This window comes from Andrena cerasifolii, chromosome 5 (genome assembly GCF_050908995.1).
Source record: "Andrena cerasifolii isolate SP2316 chromosome 5, iyAndCera1_principal, whole genome shotgun sequence".
In the NCBI taxonomy this organism is placed as follows: domain Eukaryota; kingdom Metazoa; phylum Arthropoda; class Insecta; order Hymenoptera; family Andrenidae; genus Andrena; species Andrena cerasifolii.
The window spans coordinates 3,163,607-3,185,502 of NC_135122.1; the positions used below are offsets into that span (position 1 = coordinate 3,163,607).

At 40.9% G+C, this 21,896-nt stretch overlaps 1 protein-coding gene across 10 annotated transcripts in view; it reads left to right on the top strand.

Moving 5' to 3' along the window:
* Positions 1-21,896, top strand: part of LOC143369102 (uncharacterized) — a 366,056-nt gene that overhangs the window by 308,922 nt on the left and 35,238 nt on the right. For 6 of the 10 annotated variants that reach the window (XM_076812559.1, XM_076812562.1, XM_076812565.1 and 3 more), the window contains exons 2-4: positions 13,884-14,054; positions 15,052-15,132; positions 19,489-19,674. In XM_076812559.1, the coding sequence (XP_076668674.1) occupies positions 13,884-14,054; positions 15,052-15,132; positions 19,489-19,674 (438 nt within the window). The remainder of the gene's footprint in view (positions 1-13,883; positions 14,055-15,051; positions 15,133-19,488; positions 19,675-21,896) is intronic. The other 4 variants (XM_076812563.1, XM_076812567.1, XM_076812568.1 and 1 more) reach the window with 2 other exon arrangements.

Consider the following 21,896-nt stretch of genomic DNA (forward strand, 5'->3'; position numbering starts at 1 on the left):
AAATCGGGGGAAACAGAAAAGGAAACGAACAGCCTAAACCGAAGGGTGTCGACAAATAACCTTTAACCGGTGGCCATTCGTTCGTTGATAAATCATTGGGTCGGAAGCGAGCAGGTGTGCCGGGGGTGAAAAAATGTTCCTACTCTCACGACTGTAACTAAGCAAGGAACTCCCAGCTTCATTGTTTCGACTTTCCGGCATCACGGGGAACAACGAAGGGGTGTAGACTCAATTACAGTCGCTGAACGACGCGATAATTGGGATCAAGATTGATCGTCTTCCTTCTCGGTGCCCTGACCTTTTCCGTGGTGGAGAAAGAACCGCTGCCTCCCCTTCCTCCGTTTTAGATGCCTATCTATGAAACGTGCGAACAATCGGCTACTGTTGAACAAGGAATGGAATGGAATTGTATCGTTAGTGGACACGTATCGATAGCTTGCATCTAGTAGATTGTAAATATGAGGAAAATCCCTGTGGTTTATGAACGACATACCCTTTCATGGTACAATGTTTAAGGATTATGGAAGTATTACTGACGAACAGTGGCGGATTTAAGAAAAAAAGCACAGGTGGTAAACGTTCTGAGGGGCTCATTTTGTAGGAAAAATCAAGAAGTAGTTTACTAAAAACGGGCTAAGTATAGTAGTTTGAAAAAAATGTAGTGTTCGACTACCTATACCTAGTCATCATTTTTTTTTGGAGATGGGACCCTGGGGGGCCTTCTGCGCAGGAGCCCAGGTGGCAACTGCTCATTAGCCGCCCTGTTAAATCCGCCACTGTTGACGAATAAAGAATACGAGCGAGAGAAGGTGCTAACATCTGGCAACAGGACGTACGAAAGACAAATGTGGAGTGATTCTAAAATGTCTTCGAAAATAGTTTAGGAAAAGTAAGATAGCTTTGAAAGCTTGCTAACACACAAGTGACACTTTTGCGTTAGAAAGTTATTTTTCTATCAAAGTTCCGTGTACGTGTGAGCTACGACGTAGCTAGGATTGGTTGACACATCTCTAGTCGAGAACTAAAAATGGAATATTAAACCGAAATCTCTGAGCAATAAGCAAAGGAATGGGGGTGCTCTCTTGAGCGTTAGCGCTATATTCTGATACTCGACGTGATAGAGCAGATGGTTTGACGAATTCTTCAACTAGAAGTAAATAACGAGGACCATAGAAACGCCTGAGGTCTACCAGACTGAAGAGCTGAGCCGAAGTCTATCATTCAAGATGAAACTGCGCTCCTATCAAAGATTTTCTTCACAGACTATATCGATCCTTCACTTTACAAGTGACATGTCACAAAATGTCACAAGACTTGGGCAAGGACATAGATTTTTGAGAAACACAAATGTGGCAACAACAGTACTCGCTAAAAACCACTTGAGAAGCGAAAATAACCCGTGTCTAAGAATCACGGAACCTAGCCCAGGGGGAGGATCGACGCTGAGCAACTTTTTTCGCCCTCATAAAGCCCTGTCGTTGAATCTGCCCGACGAACACGATCCTTCAGAACCCAGCTAACCCCGCTTTACAACCTCCCAACCCCTACACTTCGCGTATCATGTCAGTGGGGAAAAAGCACGCGGCCAAAGTGGAAGGAGGATCGTGCGAAAGGTCTGCCGGAGAGCGAAAGCGTCGTAGACAGGATGATAGAGAGAAAGTGGTCGAAGGAACGCGCCGAGAAACCAGCGAAAGGCTGAGAATTCGTGGATCGGAGGGTGGGGAGGGAAATAGGGAGCCGTAGGAAAGCACGCAGCCGTTGCAAGGGCTGCACAGGGTGAGCGAGATTACTAGGATTTGCGCGTACATTTGCATATCGATTTTCCCATGGAACGGTGTCGTATGACGCCAACAGGCACACGATATCCCTTAATTTCGTCCTGTGGAGGAGGGGGGTGCCTACGACATTAGCCTTGTGGCTACGTTTAAGCGATACCCAACCGTCTGCGCTCGCGGCGGCGAATTAGCCGTGTTAACTTGCGTAAGAATCAGCTGGATCATGTATCTGGGAAAACTCGAGGCGTCGATCTTAATCGAATTGGGGCGGAGGTCATAGTTCAGCGGGATATCTCCTTGAGTAAAGGCGGGTCCCCACTGCGTCGGCATTTGCCGAACGGTAATGCCAAACAAGTGTAAACGTGTCTGTCGGCTCGGGTCGGGTGGTTTGAAAAGCCGAACGCATGCCGATCGATTTAACGATCGGCAAATGCCGGTGCAGTGGGGACCCGGCTTAAGAAGGGATTCTCGTCTACCAGCTCCAAAAGTAACTGATATTTAAGAATTTTTCTTTAAACAACTGCTGGTCATAGTGGATTAAACTCTTTTGGGATGTAAGGAGGCATCTTTAAACTTGCAGAAAATATTTTTTTTATCTCGATCCTTCTTATTATTTATTAATTATTGTGGAATCTTGTCCACCTCTACGACGATGTAACTTGTGTTGGCGGGATGTGCAGCACCCATCACAGTCATCTGATTGCAAAAAACCTGTCTCACAGTAAACCACGAAGCTTACCGAAATGTATCGTAGAAGGTAATTTCTATGTGCATGTCAATACTGCGTGAATTAAATCTGAACGAAGAAAGTCTTATGTGAACTTAGGGTGTGCATAAGTTTATGTGACAATTATTTTCAAGTGGTTAATTTCTGAAAAAGGCTGGGCTCTTGGCATTAAGAAGATTAGAATTTCACAAGGCGATTTTCCACCCTTGGAACTTTTAGCTTGGAATAATCGATGTTGAGACAAACGAGTTGCTCGAGAATCGCAGTAAAGAGTGCGCAGGGGTATGGTGCGGTTTAATTTTTCAGAGGAGAAGAAAAATGGCGAAATGTCGAAGGAAATCTACAGCATTAGTCCAGTGGCCGCGTTAAACCCCGGTACTGTGTCATCGTGTCTCTTTAAATTACCATACGAAATTACAAAACGGGGGTGGAAGAACTATCACTGAAAAAGAAATATGTTGCTTTCGTTTGCACGTTTGTTCCGTAGAGGTTAGGACGCAATAAAGTGCGGTAAATAAACCTTCTGTTGAATGCGTAAATGTTTTTACTAGTTTTCGTTTTTAATTATAAGTCTTTCGCCACGAAACGGCACACGCAAGGTAACAACGACGATCGCGGTAAAAAAACGACGATCGCGTGCACGCCGGCGTCGTGCCTCCGAGCTTAGTCTCTCCGTTGCGCCACCAGAGGCGCTGTGATCGAGTGTACGATTAATCTGCACAACTTTCGACGGAGTAATTTTTTGCGCAAGAAATTCTTCCTTGTTCATTTGTATTCGTCGTTTAAACGCGACTTTCTACTCGGCCAGTGGCGGATTCAGGAGCCTTTCTTGGAGGGGGCGAAATATGTAAAAGTACATAAGTACAATTTTTAATCTTCCTTTACAAGATTTAAAATTTCCTTGTAATTTATATTTTAATATCTCAATCTGATACTATAACCTAAATAATTACATTCACATTAATTATTTATACAGAATAGTGCACTGTGTCGTAATATTTTTCTTTTATTACTCTTGGGAGGGGGGGTCGCCCCTATCGCCCCCCTCTGGATCCGCCCTTGTACTCGGCTGCATTTTATCTATCACCAACGACAACGTCGAATAAGATTTAATACAAAGCTGCTTGAAAATGATCGAAAATTTGCTTACGGTAGCAAGCAATCTTTCAGAAATATGATTCACAGCTGATGAATCCTTATGAATTAGAACAGTGAATAATTTTTCATTTTTAACTTCACAGCAAATTGAAAAGCCGAAAGTAATTTCGGTTATTTTCGGTATTTTGGTTTAATATATTTTTGAAGCGAAAGCTCGCAATATTTTTTTTCATACGTCAGGATTCATCAACTGCTTGTGCTTTCAGTATTTTTCACACGCATTGATAAAGACGCAACTGCAGTGGTTTTTCCGTAATATTCAGAAAGTCATGTAACAAAATTAGTTATTAATTCATATTTTACAGCGCAACCGAAGAGATAACAATTTTGCCCGTATCTAGAGAGCTCAGGTTTAATTCTACATTTCCTTGGACTCGAACGAAAAATAGAAATACAAAAATCAGTTTGAATTCCAAGTAATCGTCTATTTACTGGTAAATATTAAAAAATCTAAGAAAAACCAGATTAAGTAACGAACATACTCGATCGTAGAAAAAAAGGAGAAGGGGAATGAGGGAATGCATTGTCCTGCGGTGAACAGCGTTAATTGCGTGCACATATTGAAAAAATGATTGTATATAGTGGAAGAGGTACCGAAGAGTGGCTTTCTCGTCTGCAATATCCCTTTCTCAGGAGCAAAGTAATACGATCAACGACGGAGCCTGGTTGCCTTGAAGGAAATATCGAGATGGCGGCGCGGAACGCAGTCAGCGGATATTGGTGCGATGATAGGCCAGATTGAGAGGAACTTTGTTATCTGGATTACTTAGGGGAGTAGAAAAACACGGCGTTGCCCCCCGATCGACGTTACGGCAACTAAATACATATGTGTATGTATGTACACGTGCATGTGGAGTAACTTATTACCCTTGGAGATTCAAGGATAAACGAGGCAAGTTCTTTCATTGACCTCCCAACGCGACCCTATCTCCGAATATTACCTCATATAGGTACCTACGTAGGTTTATGTATTATCTAATAGGTAGCACTAAATATAACATAATAAATATTTCCCCTAGCAGAAATGTACAGCCTCGAGTAGAGCTGTAAATATTCGGAAAATTTCTTCGAATATTAATATTATTATTATTATTAGGAGTAGTGCCAATAGTACAAAGTACAGCCAAAGTCCTAAAAGCTATAAAAGTACAGCCCTAGTCTCGAGCTCTCCTCCGCTATCTTTTGCCACCTTTTTTTAGTGTCCAAGGCTAACTTAAAAACTCACCCAAAGGAACAAGCGTTGCAACAAGGAACTGTTCTAGGATTTCGCAATGGGAACGACAACAGTCCGATGTCTAAATAGTTTTATAAAAGGACTAGCCAAATCAGGGGAAGAAAGTGGTCATGCGAGGGGTGCCTGAACCGAGTTTCATCCGCTTCCTGGACGAGTTTGTCACGTTCTGGTCCCAGAATTGCGGCTAGAACTACCGACAAACCTCTCCCCCAACCCACCCGCACCCTTTGTCTCACTTGTTTCTCCTGGCCAGCTTCTCTGACCCCACTCAGGCTTCCCACGGACGCTGAGTTTTAGCTAAGACGAGCCTGGGTTGGTTAATTCGAGCACACTGGTCGAGGTTCCTCCACGTGTACCGTGTTGGTCGTCTTGAAAAACCGCCCCGACGCTACGCGACGGCGGGAGAAAGCCAGGCGAAATGACATCAGGGATCCCGTTTCATTACGACGAGGATGTGAAAGGCCAGCTGAGTCAGTGGCTGCCTTTGGTGTAAAGGGAATTCTGGTTCTTCCCTTCTTTTCCTTCTTTTCTTTAGAGATATTTATTGAAACCGCAGAGCCCACCTTTGCCTTGGGTATTGCGCGCCCGTTGACAAGTTAAACTCGTCCTTTTTTTCATCTCATACTAAAAAATAAGCCTGTTAGCTTACGGCTCAGCAGTCGTGCTTTTCTTGTGTTTGTATGCCGCGTATAATTTGAGGATTCGATGACTTTCCTGAACACACACTTCTAATGCGTTGCAGAAAATCCACTTCAATTGACTCTTGATACAGAATTAATTCTTCTATTCCCAAATTTGTGTGCCACTGTATTTTTTTTTTTATAATTTTTGCGCGATTGTAATTCTTCTTTTGAAATTTCCTCTTTTGTCCTTTCTGTTCAACATAATCTCATCCACTCCCGGAGGAGGCGAAGTTATTCAGGATCCTTTAATTGCTCAGCAAGTTCCGCAAGTTTCCCTCTCTCCTGTTACACGAAAACAAAGGGAACTTGTGCGGTAAGAAGCAAATAGCCAAATTAATTATTAACTTTTATTATACAATTCAGTTTTGACACAAAAAGTCAGAGGAATGGGGGACGCTTAACTGCTTCAAATTAATTGAATTTTTCGTCGTCGTGAAAGTTTCGCGGAGGTAGCCGAGCAAATGGCAATGGGCTACAACGTCCATAGAAAATGGTGAATGAACGGGAATCCTCTGTCTCTTCCTGCTGCGTCAGTATACAATACTTTGATCAACTTCCTGCTTGGCGAAACTGTTAAACTGCTGGCGATGAATAACAGGAACGACTCGTTTTGTAGCAACCTTTAATTGGTGGACAAGGGAGGCGGGATTGATATAACTTTTAATCTGACAATTATGGCAGTCTAGATGAAATTGTATGCATTTTTATCTTCAGCTTATCGGTGACCTTCGAATCAACTACAGAAACGATTGAGGGGGGCAAAGAGCATTCGAAATTATTACAAATTGAATTTTTTAAAAATTAATTTTGCAATTCACAGTTATGTATATCGCCGGGACAATGTGAATTAGTTTAAGTATTTACTACAGATTATTGTCTATGCTGTGATGAATTGAAATGCACACTACGCGTAGTGTAAAATAATATTCCTATTTATGCGAATTAGTTACAAATTATTATTATTATTATTATTATAATTATGATTCAAGGGCATCACGCCCTTTAGTTTACAAAAGAGGAGCATAAAAAAGGATTACATATAGACTAAAACTAAATATTTAAACTTTAAACTTAACTTAAACTTTAAACTTAACTTAAACTTTAAACTTAACTTAAACTTTAAACTTAACTTAAACTTTAAACTTAACTTAAACTTTAAACTTAACTTAAACTTAACTTAAACTTAACTTAAACTTTAAACTTAACTCAAACTTTAAACTTAACTTAAACTTTAAACTTAACTTAAACTTTAAACTTAACTTAAACTTTAAACTTAACTTAAACTTTAAACTTAACTTAAACTTTAAACTTAACTTAAACTTTAAACTTAACTTAAACTTTAAACTTAACTTAAACTTTAAACTTAACTTAAACTTTAAACTTAACTTAAACTTTAAACTTAACTTAAACTTTAAACTTAACTTAAACTTTAAACTTAACTTAAACTTTAAACTTAACTTAAACTTTAAACTTAACTTAAACTTTAAACTTAACTTAAACTTTAAACTTAACTTAAACTTTAAACTTAACTTAAACTTTAAACTTAACTTAAACTTTAAACTTAACTTAAACTTTAAACTTAACTTATACTTTAAACTTAACTCAAACTTTAAACTTAACTTAAACTTTAAACTTAACTTAAACTTTAAACTTAACTTAAACTTTAAACTTAACTTAAACTTTAAACTTAACTTAAACTTTAAACTTAACTTAAACTTAACTTAAACTTTAAACTAACACATAAGCAAAAAACTAAAACTAAGGATAGAAAACATACTAAAGAATAAAAAATAATAAGCAGAAATACGTAAAAACAGGCAAAAGGGCCGAGAAAGGGAAAGAGAAAGAAAAAGAAAGAGAAAGATAGAAAGAAAGAAAGAAAGAGGGGACGAAAAGGACGCTGAGGTTAAATACGCAAACAAGTATTTAAACGACAAGTTAACTTTTTGAATACATTTTCCATGCCAAACACTAATAACAGCTAGTTTTGAGTTTAAACACTACATAGTTTATTTCAGAGCAGCACTTTATAACATGATGCATATAACATCTTCACCAACAGGGTTTCGTAAGCGAGGCTTTAATTCGCAAATACTAATTGGAAATATTAAACACATACTAAATATGGAAATCTAAATAGTGTCTGTTTTACTTTCGCTTGTATGGATATTCACCCACGTAGTTGTGAAGCGTAAGAACTCTGCTGTGATGCGTTCTGCTACGCCAATTGTTTACACACCGTACACCTAGGTCACAGTAAAAAAAGATTAAGAACAGTGGGTCAGCTGTAAGTGAAGCAGAAAAGCAATTCCCCTGCATTTATTCGAATAAGAAGGAACCTTGGGTCGCTTCTGCGTCAGCCCAACGCCCAGATCGCATCCCCCAGCAATGATTATTCGCAGCGAAGAGAGCTTCGACGGGCGCTGAATCCTGAGGAGCGTCGGCGAATGTCGCGAATGAAATCTTGGCCGCGACGGAATTTTGAGTGGAATCATAACCTAGCCAGCCGCATCTTCGTTACGTGCGTGCAATATGCAAAAGCGTGTATATCCCCGTGTCTTCGAGTTCCATTTCGGGCCCGCCTGAACACGGATAACGACGCGGAATTATTAACGACCCCGCCTCTTGTGAAGCGAGCGCGCGACACTTTACAACTAAATTAGGAGGACAAGTCGGCCCGCGTTTCTCATTATCCTGACAAATTTCGTGCCGGCCAGGCGCGCGAGGCTGCGCAGTACATATTAATGGCGTAAAAGTTAATCCCGATGCTCGGGCGATCCTTTATGTGGATCACGAACTCTATTAGATCGGGTCTATATAGAGTCGCGCATCGACTATATTAGTTCCCGGGTCTCCTCCCGGCGTCTACATCAGACGCTCCCTGCAAAATACTCAACTACGTGTGCTCTGCCAGCATCGAGGACTTACCGCGTTCAAAACACGAATTATCTAGTCCCTTCTGTGTCTGTCTACCTTGACGGTCCCCTTCCTTTGATGAAAGACGTGTCTGACGGGCTTTCGAAGAATTGTTGTAACCCTGAAGGTGTTGATCTTCGAGATAGGCGATTGAATCGGAAGATACTTAATGCTATCAATATGGGTATATTAATTCCGAGCCGCTAGCTATGAAGAGTGAATATTCTCAGACTTTCTGGCAATGTCTCCCAGTCGCAATACGGTCATACTTTCTGAGGGTAATCAACGTCGAGGCCTTTATTCGCCTTTTATTTGCCCGTAGAGCGCCGTTATTATCCAGAATCCGGATATATTCCATAAACGCGACTAATATGAGGGTAGCTCGCGAACGGATCCCTTTAGTATAGACGAGACGCGCGTCTATAACGGTCGTGTACACAAATTTCAACCGGAAATCTCGTCTCTGGAGCAATTAGCCGAGCTTACGTTGGACGAGTAACGAGCGTAGCGAGGACAGGGACGCAAATAGAGGGAGCAGAAGAGGGGTATGGGTGTGCAATTGTGCTCCCTCAGTAGGTCGAAAGTTTCTCCTCTGGGTAGGGTACACATTATTCCTCGAAACTCTCGAATGTGCTTAATTAGGCGATATTTGAGAAGGCCTTCTTCCGAGGTCGGCTTTACGCTCGCAGGCTGCTATTACCGGAAGCCACTGAGCTTCCGTAAGAAAGCCTGCCGTCTGCTACCTTCTCCCCTTCGTGCCCTAAACGTCTTACCTGAACTAATATTGTTTGGGGGTCTAATTAGTAGCACCCTAACACCATCTGACCCTGTTCTATCTTCCCGTAAACTTGCGCCCTTCCTATCTTCACATCTGCCTATCCTTCCCCGCCTAGCTCAAGGTATCCAACATATCCACTGGCATACTTCGCTTGTTTCGTGGCCCTTTCCGTCCTTCATACACTGCTCTTGCACTAGTTCTCGCGGTCTCTCTCTTGTAGCTTACGTGGGCCAGCCTGCGCCACCTCGTAGGTCTGCCCCCAAAAGTCCTTGCATCTTGGTAAGGTTTGTTCCAACAGGCAAGAGAGTCACGTAAGTGCCTGACGGTCCGTGGACCTTGTCTGCGGTGGTATGACCCACGCGCAAGCTTAGATTAACGATGATTTTGCGGAACGTTTACACTGTTCTGCGTGCTCTTAGGGTGTTTTTGAGGCATACATATTGCATCGCTGTTGCCACGACGTTGCAACCTATTTAATTATATTTACGCTAAGCTCCATTTAAACGAACCATGGTACTAAAGCGTAAGCGGAGAATCGAGAATTGTTGCTGCGCCTCAGGAATTAGGGTTTGTCGGGTTTGAAAAACTGAGTTTGAAAACCTTTTTTTTTTATAAATTTGTAAAATTCGAAAATCGGTTTTTAAATTTAAAAAGCCGAGAATATTATATAGTAGAATTATATACTAGAATTAGTATGTAAAAATGAATTAATTATTTAATTAAAAACGTTAACATTTGGACTTGAAATCGCCTCGGACAAAAACATATTGTGGTAGGTAACAGTTTACTGTAAAACTAATCTTCATGAGTTCATATTTTCGGAAGAAAAGTACTAAATGAAATAAAGATTTATATTTCATATTTTTTACGGATTTCAGTTATTTTAGTTTTTTTTTAATTTGGTTTTGTATGCAGTGTGCTTTATTGTGTTATATTTTTGTAGATCCATAAATATTAAATGAATTAAGAAATTGTACGGATTCGTACGGATTTTAGTTATTTCAATTTTTTTTATTTATTTGGTTTTGTATAGATAATGTATATTTAATTTCCTTATATTCTTGTAATTCGATAAATATTTAAAAAAAACTGAATATTTTTAAAATAAGTACAGATATTTATTTTCTATTTTAATTATATTTTTGTGAAAATTCAAAAACCGATTTAACTGGCTTTGCAGAATAATGGAATTTGAAGATCGTTTTTTTCAAAAGTCGGTTTTGTGTATAAACCCTATCAGCAATTCCCCTTTTACTCGTCTACGATAAACATTGCACAGTTCTTTAAAATTGTTTAATTATAACAAATTAGAGCTGCGAGTCAAACATAATCCCAAATTCCTTCAATTTATTCGTCTACGAGCAAACGTTGTTAATTCCCCACTTTAACTTCCAAAAACGCTAGGATAAAATTTAAAAATCCAATCTAAACGGTGTTCGATGAAACGATAAACAAAAAAGACAAATTGTGCGTTTGACATCGTGCGAGGATTTCTACTTTCTCGTAGGAAAACAAGCAGCAATAAACATTTACAATAGTTATTCAGTAAACAAATTATAGTAGTGAGCTAATTGCAAGATTTATTTCAACGTGCATGGTTAGAAAATAAATCGTTTAAAAGCGTTATCAGGTAGCGGTAAGTGGAATGAACGACCAATTCCCTATTTAACCCCTCAGCGCGGAGTCATTCTTTTCTAGAGCAGCATCTAGGTGTGGAACGGAGGTACAGGACTGCTTAAATCTCGGGAAATCGACTTTTTTATTATTATTAATTCTGAAAGTGTTATCCTTTGTGAATATTTACAACCAAGTTTCATAAGAAAATTCGAATAATCACGGAAATTATAACGCTGAAGGTAATTGAGCGCACCGTCAAGTAACGGCCTCGCAGAGCGGTATTGGCGTAGGGGACTTAACTTTGAAGCCGTTTATCTCGAAAATACATTTTTAAGCACCGTGTATGTCATAACTTTTGAACGAATAAATATTTTCACTTGAAATTTTAACTGGAGTTGTAGAATCCCCTTCTCTACGGTGTGGAACTTCCGCACCAACATTGGATGTTTGTAAAACATTTTATATCTAATTAAAGAGGATTCTTGCCCGTAAAAGTGTTGGGAAAAAATTTATTCGTGTGTAACTTTCACATTTTTGCTTAAATTCGCCAGTAAAGTCCCACACTGTAGTTTTTAGAGTAGAAATTACTCACCCCGAAGCATTTTATTTTTAGATGATTACACGGACTACAGCCGCGCGCTACGCAGGACCATATTTAGCGTTAAATACCTTCAATGATTTTCAACATTCTGACAATTTTTTTTTATAAATTACTAGTAAATGCGTGCTTAAAAAACTGTGAAAAGTACCGGCATGGTGAGATTATTTGGTATCCAAGCAATCCAACCCAAACCGGCGATTTCAGTCGTTCAATAGTCCTGTACCACCTTGAGGAGGGTTAAACACTGTTCGGCCTAGAGTCAGTAGCTTAGCACGCACGTGTGGAGCCGCGGTAACCGCCACTTTCTTTCGACAACTGCTAATACGTACCTACCACGAAACTACAGAAAGTATATGAGTAGCGCTGAGCCCTACGTGTTCGCTACGTCTTCGCTTCAAGTGCCTTGACGAGTAGAGCTCGCCATACCGCAGCTCCAGATGGCTTTCGTATGAGCCCTACTCGCCATTCCGCGCTGAGGGGTTGATACGAATTTTTCTGCCTTTCTTTTTTACCAAGATGACGTGGACAGTGACAGCGCGCGGAGCGCCCTCTAGTCGCGTTACTCGGCGTAACGCTCGAGTTACGAAAGGCCAGGAGACCTGATATTAGCAGCATTATAAACCACTTGTACGTGAGTGAGTTTCACGTGCGGGGAAATTGTAGATATGTCGCGCGTGCACCTAAGACCTTACTTCCCGATTATACTGCGACGCGTGTAACGGCGTCGTTGTGCGCACGTGTGCACACGCACGTTACACAGGTATATTGTTAACGGAGGGTGGTAGTCTCGCAATTAGAGTTGCTTACCGCGAGCTCGATGAGAATTTTCCTGCTTGCTGGTTTCTTCCGCTTTCGTTAATACGACGCCTGGAACAGTTTAATACGTACTGACGTAAGGGACGTCGTTCAGTATCCATTTGCGAGCTGTAAACAAGATGGGACATGAATGACTGAGTTTCTATGTATTTTTTCAAGAGTTCTTTAGTATTTCATGGCATTGCACGGTGTGTTAATTTAGAAATTCAAGATTTATAAGACTTAGAAGGACAGTATCCCGGGTGTTCGCCTCCGATTGGTTTGGTTTTTGGATATGTTTTAGAGGACTGAAAAATAAGAAGCAAGTGTCCTTTTATTTTGGACTGTTTCCATGTTCAGGGGGTGAAACCACCTCTCAAATTTCATGAGAATATGTGGTACTATCCTCTGATTGCTTTGGTTTTTGGTTGAAGGAATCGGAGACGAACAGGTGAAAATCTTATAACTTTGAGGGGTGGTTTCGCCCCCTAAATATGCAAACAGGCCAATGTAATAAGACACCTGTTTCTTATTTTTCTGTCCCCTAAAACTTATCCAAAAACCAAAGCAATCGGAGACGAACACCTGAAAATCTTGTAATTTGAGGGGTGGTTTCACCCCCGAAACATTGCAAACAAGCCAAAATAAGAAGACATCTGTTATTACCCTTATTTTTCGGTCATCTAAAGCGTATCCAAAAACCAAAGCAATCGGAGACAAACACCTGAAAATCTTGTAGTTTGAGGGGTGGTTTCACCCCCTAAACATGCAAACAGGCCAAAATAAAATGATTCCTGTTTCTTATTTTTCTGTTCCCTAAAACGTACCCAAACACCTGAAAATCTTGTAATTCGAGGGGTGATTTCACCCCCTAAACATGCAAACAGGTCAAAATAAAAAGACCCCTGATATTCCCCTTATTTTTCGGTCATCTAAAACGTATCCAAAAACCAAAGCAATCGTTGACAAACACCTAAAAATCTTGTAAATTTGAGGGGTGGTTTCATCCCCTAAACATGCAAACAGGCCGCTATAAAACAGCACGTATATCTTATTTTTTGGTCCCCTAAAACATAATTTTCCTCCAAAATGCAAAGCAATCGGAGGCAGACACCTGGGATACTCTCCTTGTTAGTGATTTTTAAGTATTCAGGGTAAAAATAAGTGAAGAAATACCTTGTCTCTGCGATAGAATTTGAAATACACACCTACGATTATTTGTATTTTGAAAAATTGTTGATGACTATTCTTTACAGAAATAGGAACCTTAATTTACCTTAAATTCGGTTCGGCCCAAAAATAGTCTGCGCTCGCTTTTAAAATAGCGGCTTAATCGTACAGGACACCATATACACACTTGTAAAAGATGCAGAAAAGTACATTTGACGAAAAATTACTATAGTTCAAAGTGCGACAAAACTCTCAAGAAAATTGTGAAAGGGAACACTTGAAGTTTGTCTTCGTGTACACGTTTGTTACCCGTTCATGAAACGCAGAGCTCGAAAACATCACACACGTGGAGGTCGATATCGGAAGCCTCTTTACGCACACTTAATGCCTCGAATCGATCATAACGGATTGCCTGTATTTCTGTTTCAGGGCCGATGTAATCGGGAAAAGCCACCCTGCAAGTATTTCCATCCGCCGCAGCACCTGAAGGACCAGCTTTTGATAAACGGCCGCAATCACTTAGCCCTGAAGAATGCGCTGATGCAGCAGATGGGTCTCACCCCTGCCCAGCCCCTAGTGCCTGGCCAGGTACCAACAGTGGTACGTCATGAACTTTACACCTATGTAATCGTTGCACCCACGTCTTCTGCTGTTCACACCATCCACACAATTTTCTTTTACTACGATCGAGAGATCTTAATTTTTGTCTGTTTTAGTCGACGACTACCACTAGATATTACCCTTTCTTAGGTAGGCGACGCTGCGTAAACGGATGACGATACAGTGAAACATTTTCTGCTCGAACTTACAGCTCGTGATCTATTCACAGATTGGCAAATATTGTATATTTATCTAGAACATCAGAGTTTGCTTTCCAAGTAAAGGGGGTGAATATCGCGACGGTGTTTAGTGGGGCGCGAGTTTTGGATTCCTCGTTGAAGGGGTTTTCCAGGTATTCCGGCATTGTCACTGTTTATCAACGTGCCTTATTTGCGGGCATTGCACCGAGAGATAAAAACCTCAGAGAGTAAAATTTAGCACGCAGCATGTTTCTGGTCAGTGTCATCCCCTTCTCCCTTGATTTACCCAATAATTCTCGATAGACAGTCAATATTAACAGATCAGATTGCAAACTAGAGGAATCTGTAGCTTTAGACTTCTAGATCAATATAATCGATATCTGAAATTGCAAACTGAAAGTATATCATTATTTTGTTGACTCGCCAATGCTCGAGCGAGCGGCAGTTTATTTGTCAGTGAATCATCTTGTTGAATTGTGCCAGGCGAGTCAACAGAATTCGACATTCTTTCGCGGAAACAAGTAGCTCTGTGTCTCTTTCTCTCTCGCATGCTCGCACGCGAGTGCGTGCACGTTCGAAAATAAAGAAGAGAAAATCTAGATGTCAAAGGATCATTATACGCCCACCCGCCTTTTATTCATGACATATATAAATATATATTCATAGTCGTTGCTACGTGACATTGAACCCTATAACTACTCGTATGACTGCCTGTCTGTCCCCTATGTTTGCCGCTGTGGCTCTCGTGGTTGTGGTTGATTGTTGGTGTGTTCTCCAATCACGTCATTGGTGAACAGGAGGCACCGGCACCTCCGGCACCACACCATCACCTTCAACAGCAAATCCAGCAGCAACTTCTCGCTACCCACGCCTTTATGGTAACTCCTGGTTTTGGTTGGCTTCCACTAATTTTTTAGTTGATTAAACGGCGGCGATGGTCCCTGAAACAAATCCAAAGTTCGCAAACCCCTGCGGCGAATCAACGACTAGGCTGCCAAAGCCCTGGGTGCTTGTCTGCGGGCGGCACGGATTCTGATTTCACCCGAATTCTGCGGATTCGTTTCAAAGGCCATCGCCAGCTAGCGCGTTAGTGTGCCTGTAAGATTAGTTAAGCGTCTGTATGAAGGCTTCGACTTGTCTCGAGAGAGTGCCGCACTGTAAATTTGACGAGATTTTACTTGCATGCCTCACAGACTGAGATGTTTTCGTTTATCTTATCCAAAGACAAAAGATTTCTACACGTTTTGGAGTTTTCCTATATAGAAAAGAAGAGCATGATTTTTTTTTTGCGGCCAAATAGATTCAGCTTGATCTTCCTTCCCTCTCGAGGACATACATGAACAACTTTATGACTTTATAGATCCGGTATGATTGTGATGATACTTTATAGCAAGGGGTGTTTATAAGTTGTTTGGCCGAACTTTACTGGCAGACTCTACTGAGACTCTAATGACAGAAACCACGATTTAAACATGGGTCTGCAAATGTTCCTTTTCCCACTGACTGTTTTTTAAAGCTGCAACTGTGAAGCATGTGGATGCTACTTGACATCACTGATATGCAGCAGTGGAATCGAAAGAGTTGTAGTTAAATATTGAATAATGACAGAAATAACAGTAACGGTTCGTAAATAATGTCGATAACACAGCGTAGCAATCGCAATAACAGCGTTTCCTCGTCAGCAACAGGAACGCAGATGTACATACACTGCTTCTATGAAGAAGCGGGTGGAAATAGTAAAGAAACTCAGCTTCTGTATTGACAAACGTGGCTATACTAATACAGTACACCCTGCTATAACGCAGTACTCTAATAACGCGTTTTGGAAACGTCGCGTTATATAACACGGAGCAAAAATTGCGACAGTCTTCCTACCTATAACGCGGTACTCTCATGATGCGGTTCCCATCTAACGCGGTTCGAATTAATATGATTTGTACTATGTAATTCTGAGTTTCTTATAACGCGGTACGAAGTAATCGCGTTATAGGAGGGTTGACTGTATAGTGCCTATCCGCGCTATAGTGACTTAGGTGTGAGGTCACAAAGCGGGGTCTTAACCGATATCCTGTTAGGTATAGGCCGCTAAACGTGCCCCTCTACTACCTCTTGCAGGACTGTGTTTAGAGAAGACCAGGACCCAACCGGAGCCCTAACAGAAAATAAAACAGAAACTGAAGATACGGTTTATCATTATTAAAAGACATCAATTAAGCTTTGATTAAGTATTATATTGATTCATAAATTCTCCACTACTGTTCTAATGCAGTACATATACCTTACTAAAATGTAGTTGTATTTAATATGAGACAATTTTTACATATACCTTACTAAAATGTATTTGTATTTAATATGAGACAATTTTTACATATACCTTACTAAAATGTATTTGTATTTAATATGAGACAATTTTTACATATATCTTACTAAAATGTATTTGTATTTAATATGAGACAATTTTTACATATACCTTACTAAAATGTATTTGTATTTAATATGAGACAATTTTTACATATACCTTACTAAAATGTATTTGTATTTAATATGAGACAATTTTTACATATATCTTACTAAAATGTATTTGTATTTAATATGAGACAATTTTTACATATACCTTACTAAAATGTATTTGTATTTAATATGAGACAATTTTTAATAGCCAGTAGGAAAACTTAATTGATGTCTTTTAATAATTATAAACCGCACCTTCAGTTTCTGTTTTATTTTCTGTCAGGGCCCCGGTTTTGTCCTGGTCTTCTCTAAGTACAGTCCTGCAAAAGGTATAGTGCCTATCCGAGGTATAGTGACTTAGGTGTGAAGTCCCTCAGCGGGGTCTTACCCGACACCCTGCTGGGTACTGGCTGCTAAACGTGCTCCCCTACCACCTCTTCTAGGACTGTATTTACAGAAGACCTGACAAAACCGGGGCCCTAACACAAAATAAAACAGAAATTGAAGACGGTTTATCATTATTAAAATTTTTAATAGCCAGTAGCAGAGCTTAATTGATGTCTTTTAATAATGGTAAACCGTATCTTCAGTTTCTGTTTTATTTTCTGTTAGGGCCCTGGTTTTGTCCCGGTGTTCTCTAAATACAGTCCTGCAAGAGGTAGTAGGGGGCCACGTTTAGCGGCCTATACCCAACAGGATATCGGTTAAGACCCCGCTGAGGGACTTCACACCCAAGTCACTATATCTCGGATAGGCACTATAGTAGAGGGGCACGTTTAGCGGCCAGTACCCATCAGGGTGTCGGGTAAGACCCCGCTGAGGGACTTCACACCGAAGTCGCTATATCTCGGATAGGCACTATATTACCCCGGCAAAGCATTATTCGCAGTGGATTGCCACGCGATCCGAAATGCTCCACAAATACTCAAAGGTGTCCAACAGTCAAATATCTCCTTGCTCACGGATCCTGCTTCGAACTTTCAAAGATGACAGGTTACAAATGAAGTATTTGCAGACTTATATTCGTCCGACAATTTTTTTTTAATCGATACGTCAGTAGTGTGTGCTAGTAAGGTTTGGCCAAACAATTCCAAAATACCCTGCATATCTTCTCGCGACTGTTCGATAGTGAAGGAAACGATTAAAGGCGAGACACGTTAGCTTTCCGAAGGGAAAGTCATTGTGTCAGTCGTAAAGGAAAATGTTTTATCCCGCGCGAGTGTCCATTACCGGGTTGTTTTGGTAGTTTTTGGACAGTTAGCGTGCCTCGCATCCAGAAGCTTCTATACGTCGGCGAAAGGTCAAAGGATACTGGCAGAGATCCTTAAGAAAGAAGACGGATTGAGCGTTCAGCTCATTCGGCTGCGCTTCAAATTACCTGCCTTCGCTTCTGGGAACCCTGTTCTCTGCAAAACCGAACGCTTCTCACGGGAACGCGCGCGCGCGCTTGTCGTTCGGAATGGGTTCAGAGAGTAAGAAAGGACGATTAAGACTTCGCGAGTAAACGCGTGTTTCCCTTCTTCGCGGATTTCCCCTTGTTAACGCTGGCTTTCGGAGATCGTTTCTCCAACGCCCTTGCGAGTTCTTCTTCTCATATGGGATAGTGGGAGAATTAACGCTGAAGATGCACTTTAATTTTTATTTCATTTTACTTGGATTACTCGAAGAGAGGAGAAAATCAACTTCTACGTCATTTTGCTCGCCATTTCCTAGAGTAGCTACAAACTGATGGAACTTCATGTTTTGAACAGAAAATATTTCACGGAGGAGGAGGTTCTTTGTGGAAAAGTAGATACGAAATGCAAAGTGAAATTTTTTTTAGAGGATTTCCCTTCGGAAGTTCATGGGTGCAGAGTGATTTAAACGAGGTTTAACCCTTCGTGGTCACACCTTCTTATAATCACAAGTTGGTCACACGGGGTTCACTGTACCCCAGCGTCATTTTTTCAGTTACCATTTTCGTATTTTTGAATCTTTCAACTTTTCAGTGATAATTGTACGTTCGTAATACTTATACAATCATGGTCTAATAGTATTTTTCTAGAAATGTAAATTTTGATATGATAAAATTTTTAGTTGATTTTTTAATTTTTTTTATATTTCTTTCTTGCGATAAATCCACTCTGGAAGTCGTAAAGACACGACATTTTAACTCGAAAATTATTCTTGGGGTACAATACACCCCGTGTAACCACGAAGGGTTAATGAAGAATGTTCAAAGTTTGAACGATTAGTTGATACCTACACTTAGGAAAATGTATCATAACAGAAACCTAAATTAAGACTTTATATATATCCCATGAACTTTTGAAGCTGGTATAAAAAATTCATCCTCCCCAATTTTTTTTTAAAAGTTCCTTTATTTGATGAATACAATATAAAAATAAAATATTTTTCATACATATATAATTACAGTAAATATTTGAAGGTTAAATAACGACATAATTTGCATAACGACATAATTTGCATAACGGCATATTGAATTTCTACAAACAACTAACCGGAGTCAAATCATCTGCAAACATATTTTTCCACTTTGAATTACTTTCTTCTTAATTGAATCCCCTGCCGCGAAAGAAATCGATAGAATCCAGTTACTCGCAAAGTCTCTAGACGTTCCGACAAACGCACCGGATCTCGGTGGGCTAACAGAGGGTCGGGGTAATTAGCTTTCGGTTGGCGCGCGTGAGAAAAGACGGGGGCATAATTCGCGTGGAGCGAAGGTGGGGATAGGTCCGTTCTAATCCGTGTTACCTGGATACTTTCCGGGTGTGTTTTCGCAGGCGACGAACCCGTACCTGACCGGTATGCCGCAGGTTGGCAACACGTACAGCCCGTATTTCGCGCCCAGTCCCATCATGCCCGCGATAATGGGCCCAGCTGACCCCACTGGCGTAGGAAGCCCTCTCGGCGTGGTGCCGCAGACGGTGGCGATGCCGCAGAAGATGCCGCGTACCGACCGCCTCGAGGTATGTCTACCACCAAACTACATTCAACAACAACAACAACAACAGCAACAACAACAACAACAGCATGGGGCCCAACACGGCGCAGCCGGGGCCTCAAGGTGCCCGATGGCCGCGCCCAATACCGTGTACCAAGTGCCGGCCGGTCCCCCCAATCAGGTGTCGCCCGTTTCCACGATGCAATCTGTCAATCATCCCCCATCCCCGACCACCATCACCACCACCCCCTTCTGCACTCCGCTGCACAACCCCCACGCCCACCACCATCCGATCCACAACCTGATCTACGTCCACGCGTACTACTGAACCGTCGATCGTCGCGGAGGTTCCTCTCTTCTTTCCTCTCCTTTGTCTCTGTTTTTGCGTTTCCTCTTCGACAAGTTCTTTCGTTCCGATCCGAAGCTGCCACCTTCGTCGGCTGGCGCCCGCGCTCTTCCTCTGCACGAGGTCCATTTCGGTTTTACTCGCGAAATAGAGGTCCGGGGGGGGGATGCGTTCGAGTAGCTTTTGGAACGATCGCGTCAGTGGCGGGGCGAGCAGAGTACTTTAGATAGTCTTGGGAGCTCTGGTGATTCTCGGGGAAGATTGATTCGAGTTACAGAAGTACGTTGACGATCAGTAAGATCCTCGAGCGTTTTCGAAGGAGAAGAGAGGGTAGAACCTGGGCTGGAAGTTGAAGATTGCTCTCGTTAGTTCTCCCCGAGTTTTAGGAAGAACATGGATAATCGGGAGGCTGCCTAATTAGGCCGAAGGAGTCTTATATGCAAGGTGGTGATATCTGCTTGTGCAAACGAAAGGTTGGAAATGTAAGCTGAACTTTTTGCTGCTGAGGAAATTAAGCTTGAAGACTTGCCATGTATGAACTTATATATGCTTTAAGGAAAGATATTGCTGAGTTTAATTTCCGGGGTCATATGAAACACTTCGTGCACTTTTTACTGGGTCCGTCGCATGAATTGGGAATATTTGTGAGAAAAGTATGGCACTGATATTATTTGTTGTTTATGAGGGATGAAAGCACAACAGCAGCATTTCTTCCTTCTTACCGAATACGTACGTATGAACACAATGTACTGTTTCGATTTCTCTGTCCTGACTTTTTAGTTACTGAATTATACCACGCAAAGAAATTTAATTGAATAAAAACTTAGGACATTCATGTTCTAACAATAATGCGTTAAAATTATTGCGCAGGTTCATACTGTCTTTTTTTTACTGCCCACTTGTCGATAATTATAGCATTCAGTATCTAAAAAGTCAATACTTATAAATACAACTGTGAGCATACATGGCAGGTCCTGAAATCTTAAATGAAAAAATCAGGTCCGATTCAACTTTGTTTTTTTTTTTTGTTCGAGAACAAAACCTCGGACGAACAAACTTTTATTCTGCAGTTTCAACTAACTTCTGCGCAAGAGATAATTTTTATTTCTAGTTGTACCGCAATTTTCATCCCACCTTGCGTACTTCTACAAATTTGTTCGCGACGATGAAATGTTCAACTTGAAATATTTAGCTTCGTTGTCGTTCGCAGCAATTGGATCGCAGTTTCGGCACTGACACCCGATATCGGCCGCGTTGTTTTTTCGATTTTTTTTTTTTTCGATCTAAAGTGCATCGAGTTTGATATTTAACGAGGACGATATTGCACGGGGATGATCCGCGCGAAACTGCGCCCTGCTGACGATGATTTCACGGATCAGTTGTAACCGGACCAACTGGAGCGAAACAAAGCTCATTAATGACGAAGAGAAACAAAATGGTTGGAGGGAACGGTTTGCTGGCGAGATCAAGCATAATTCCAATGAATAAAAGTGTGGCTACGATTTATACATATATATATATATATATACATATATACAGGGTGGTCCATATATCGCGCTCATCCTGAATACTCTATTAAATTATTATCCTTTTGAGGAGCAACTTTTATTTATTGCCACGAGACCGGTACGGTAGTAGAAAATGATTTTTCTTTTAAGTAGCCCAATCACCCTCGCTTTTTTACATGCAACTGTATATACTTCCTACAAAAAAGAGAGGAAAGAAGTGAAAGCAATGTGGGCCTTTCTCTTTACCTCTTGGACTCGATACCGATTGAATGTGGAATTTTTGTGTTGCTGTCGGTTGCAAAAATATGGTAAAATAAATATATATTCCCATTTAAGAAACTGAAGGTGATCTTGAAAGCCAGCTTAAAAAAAATATTGTCCAGCATTATGTTG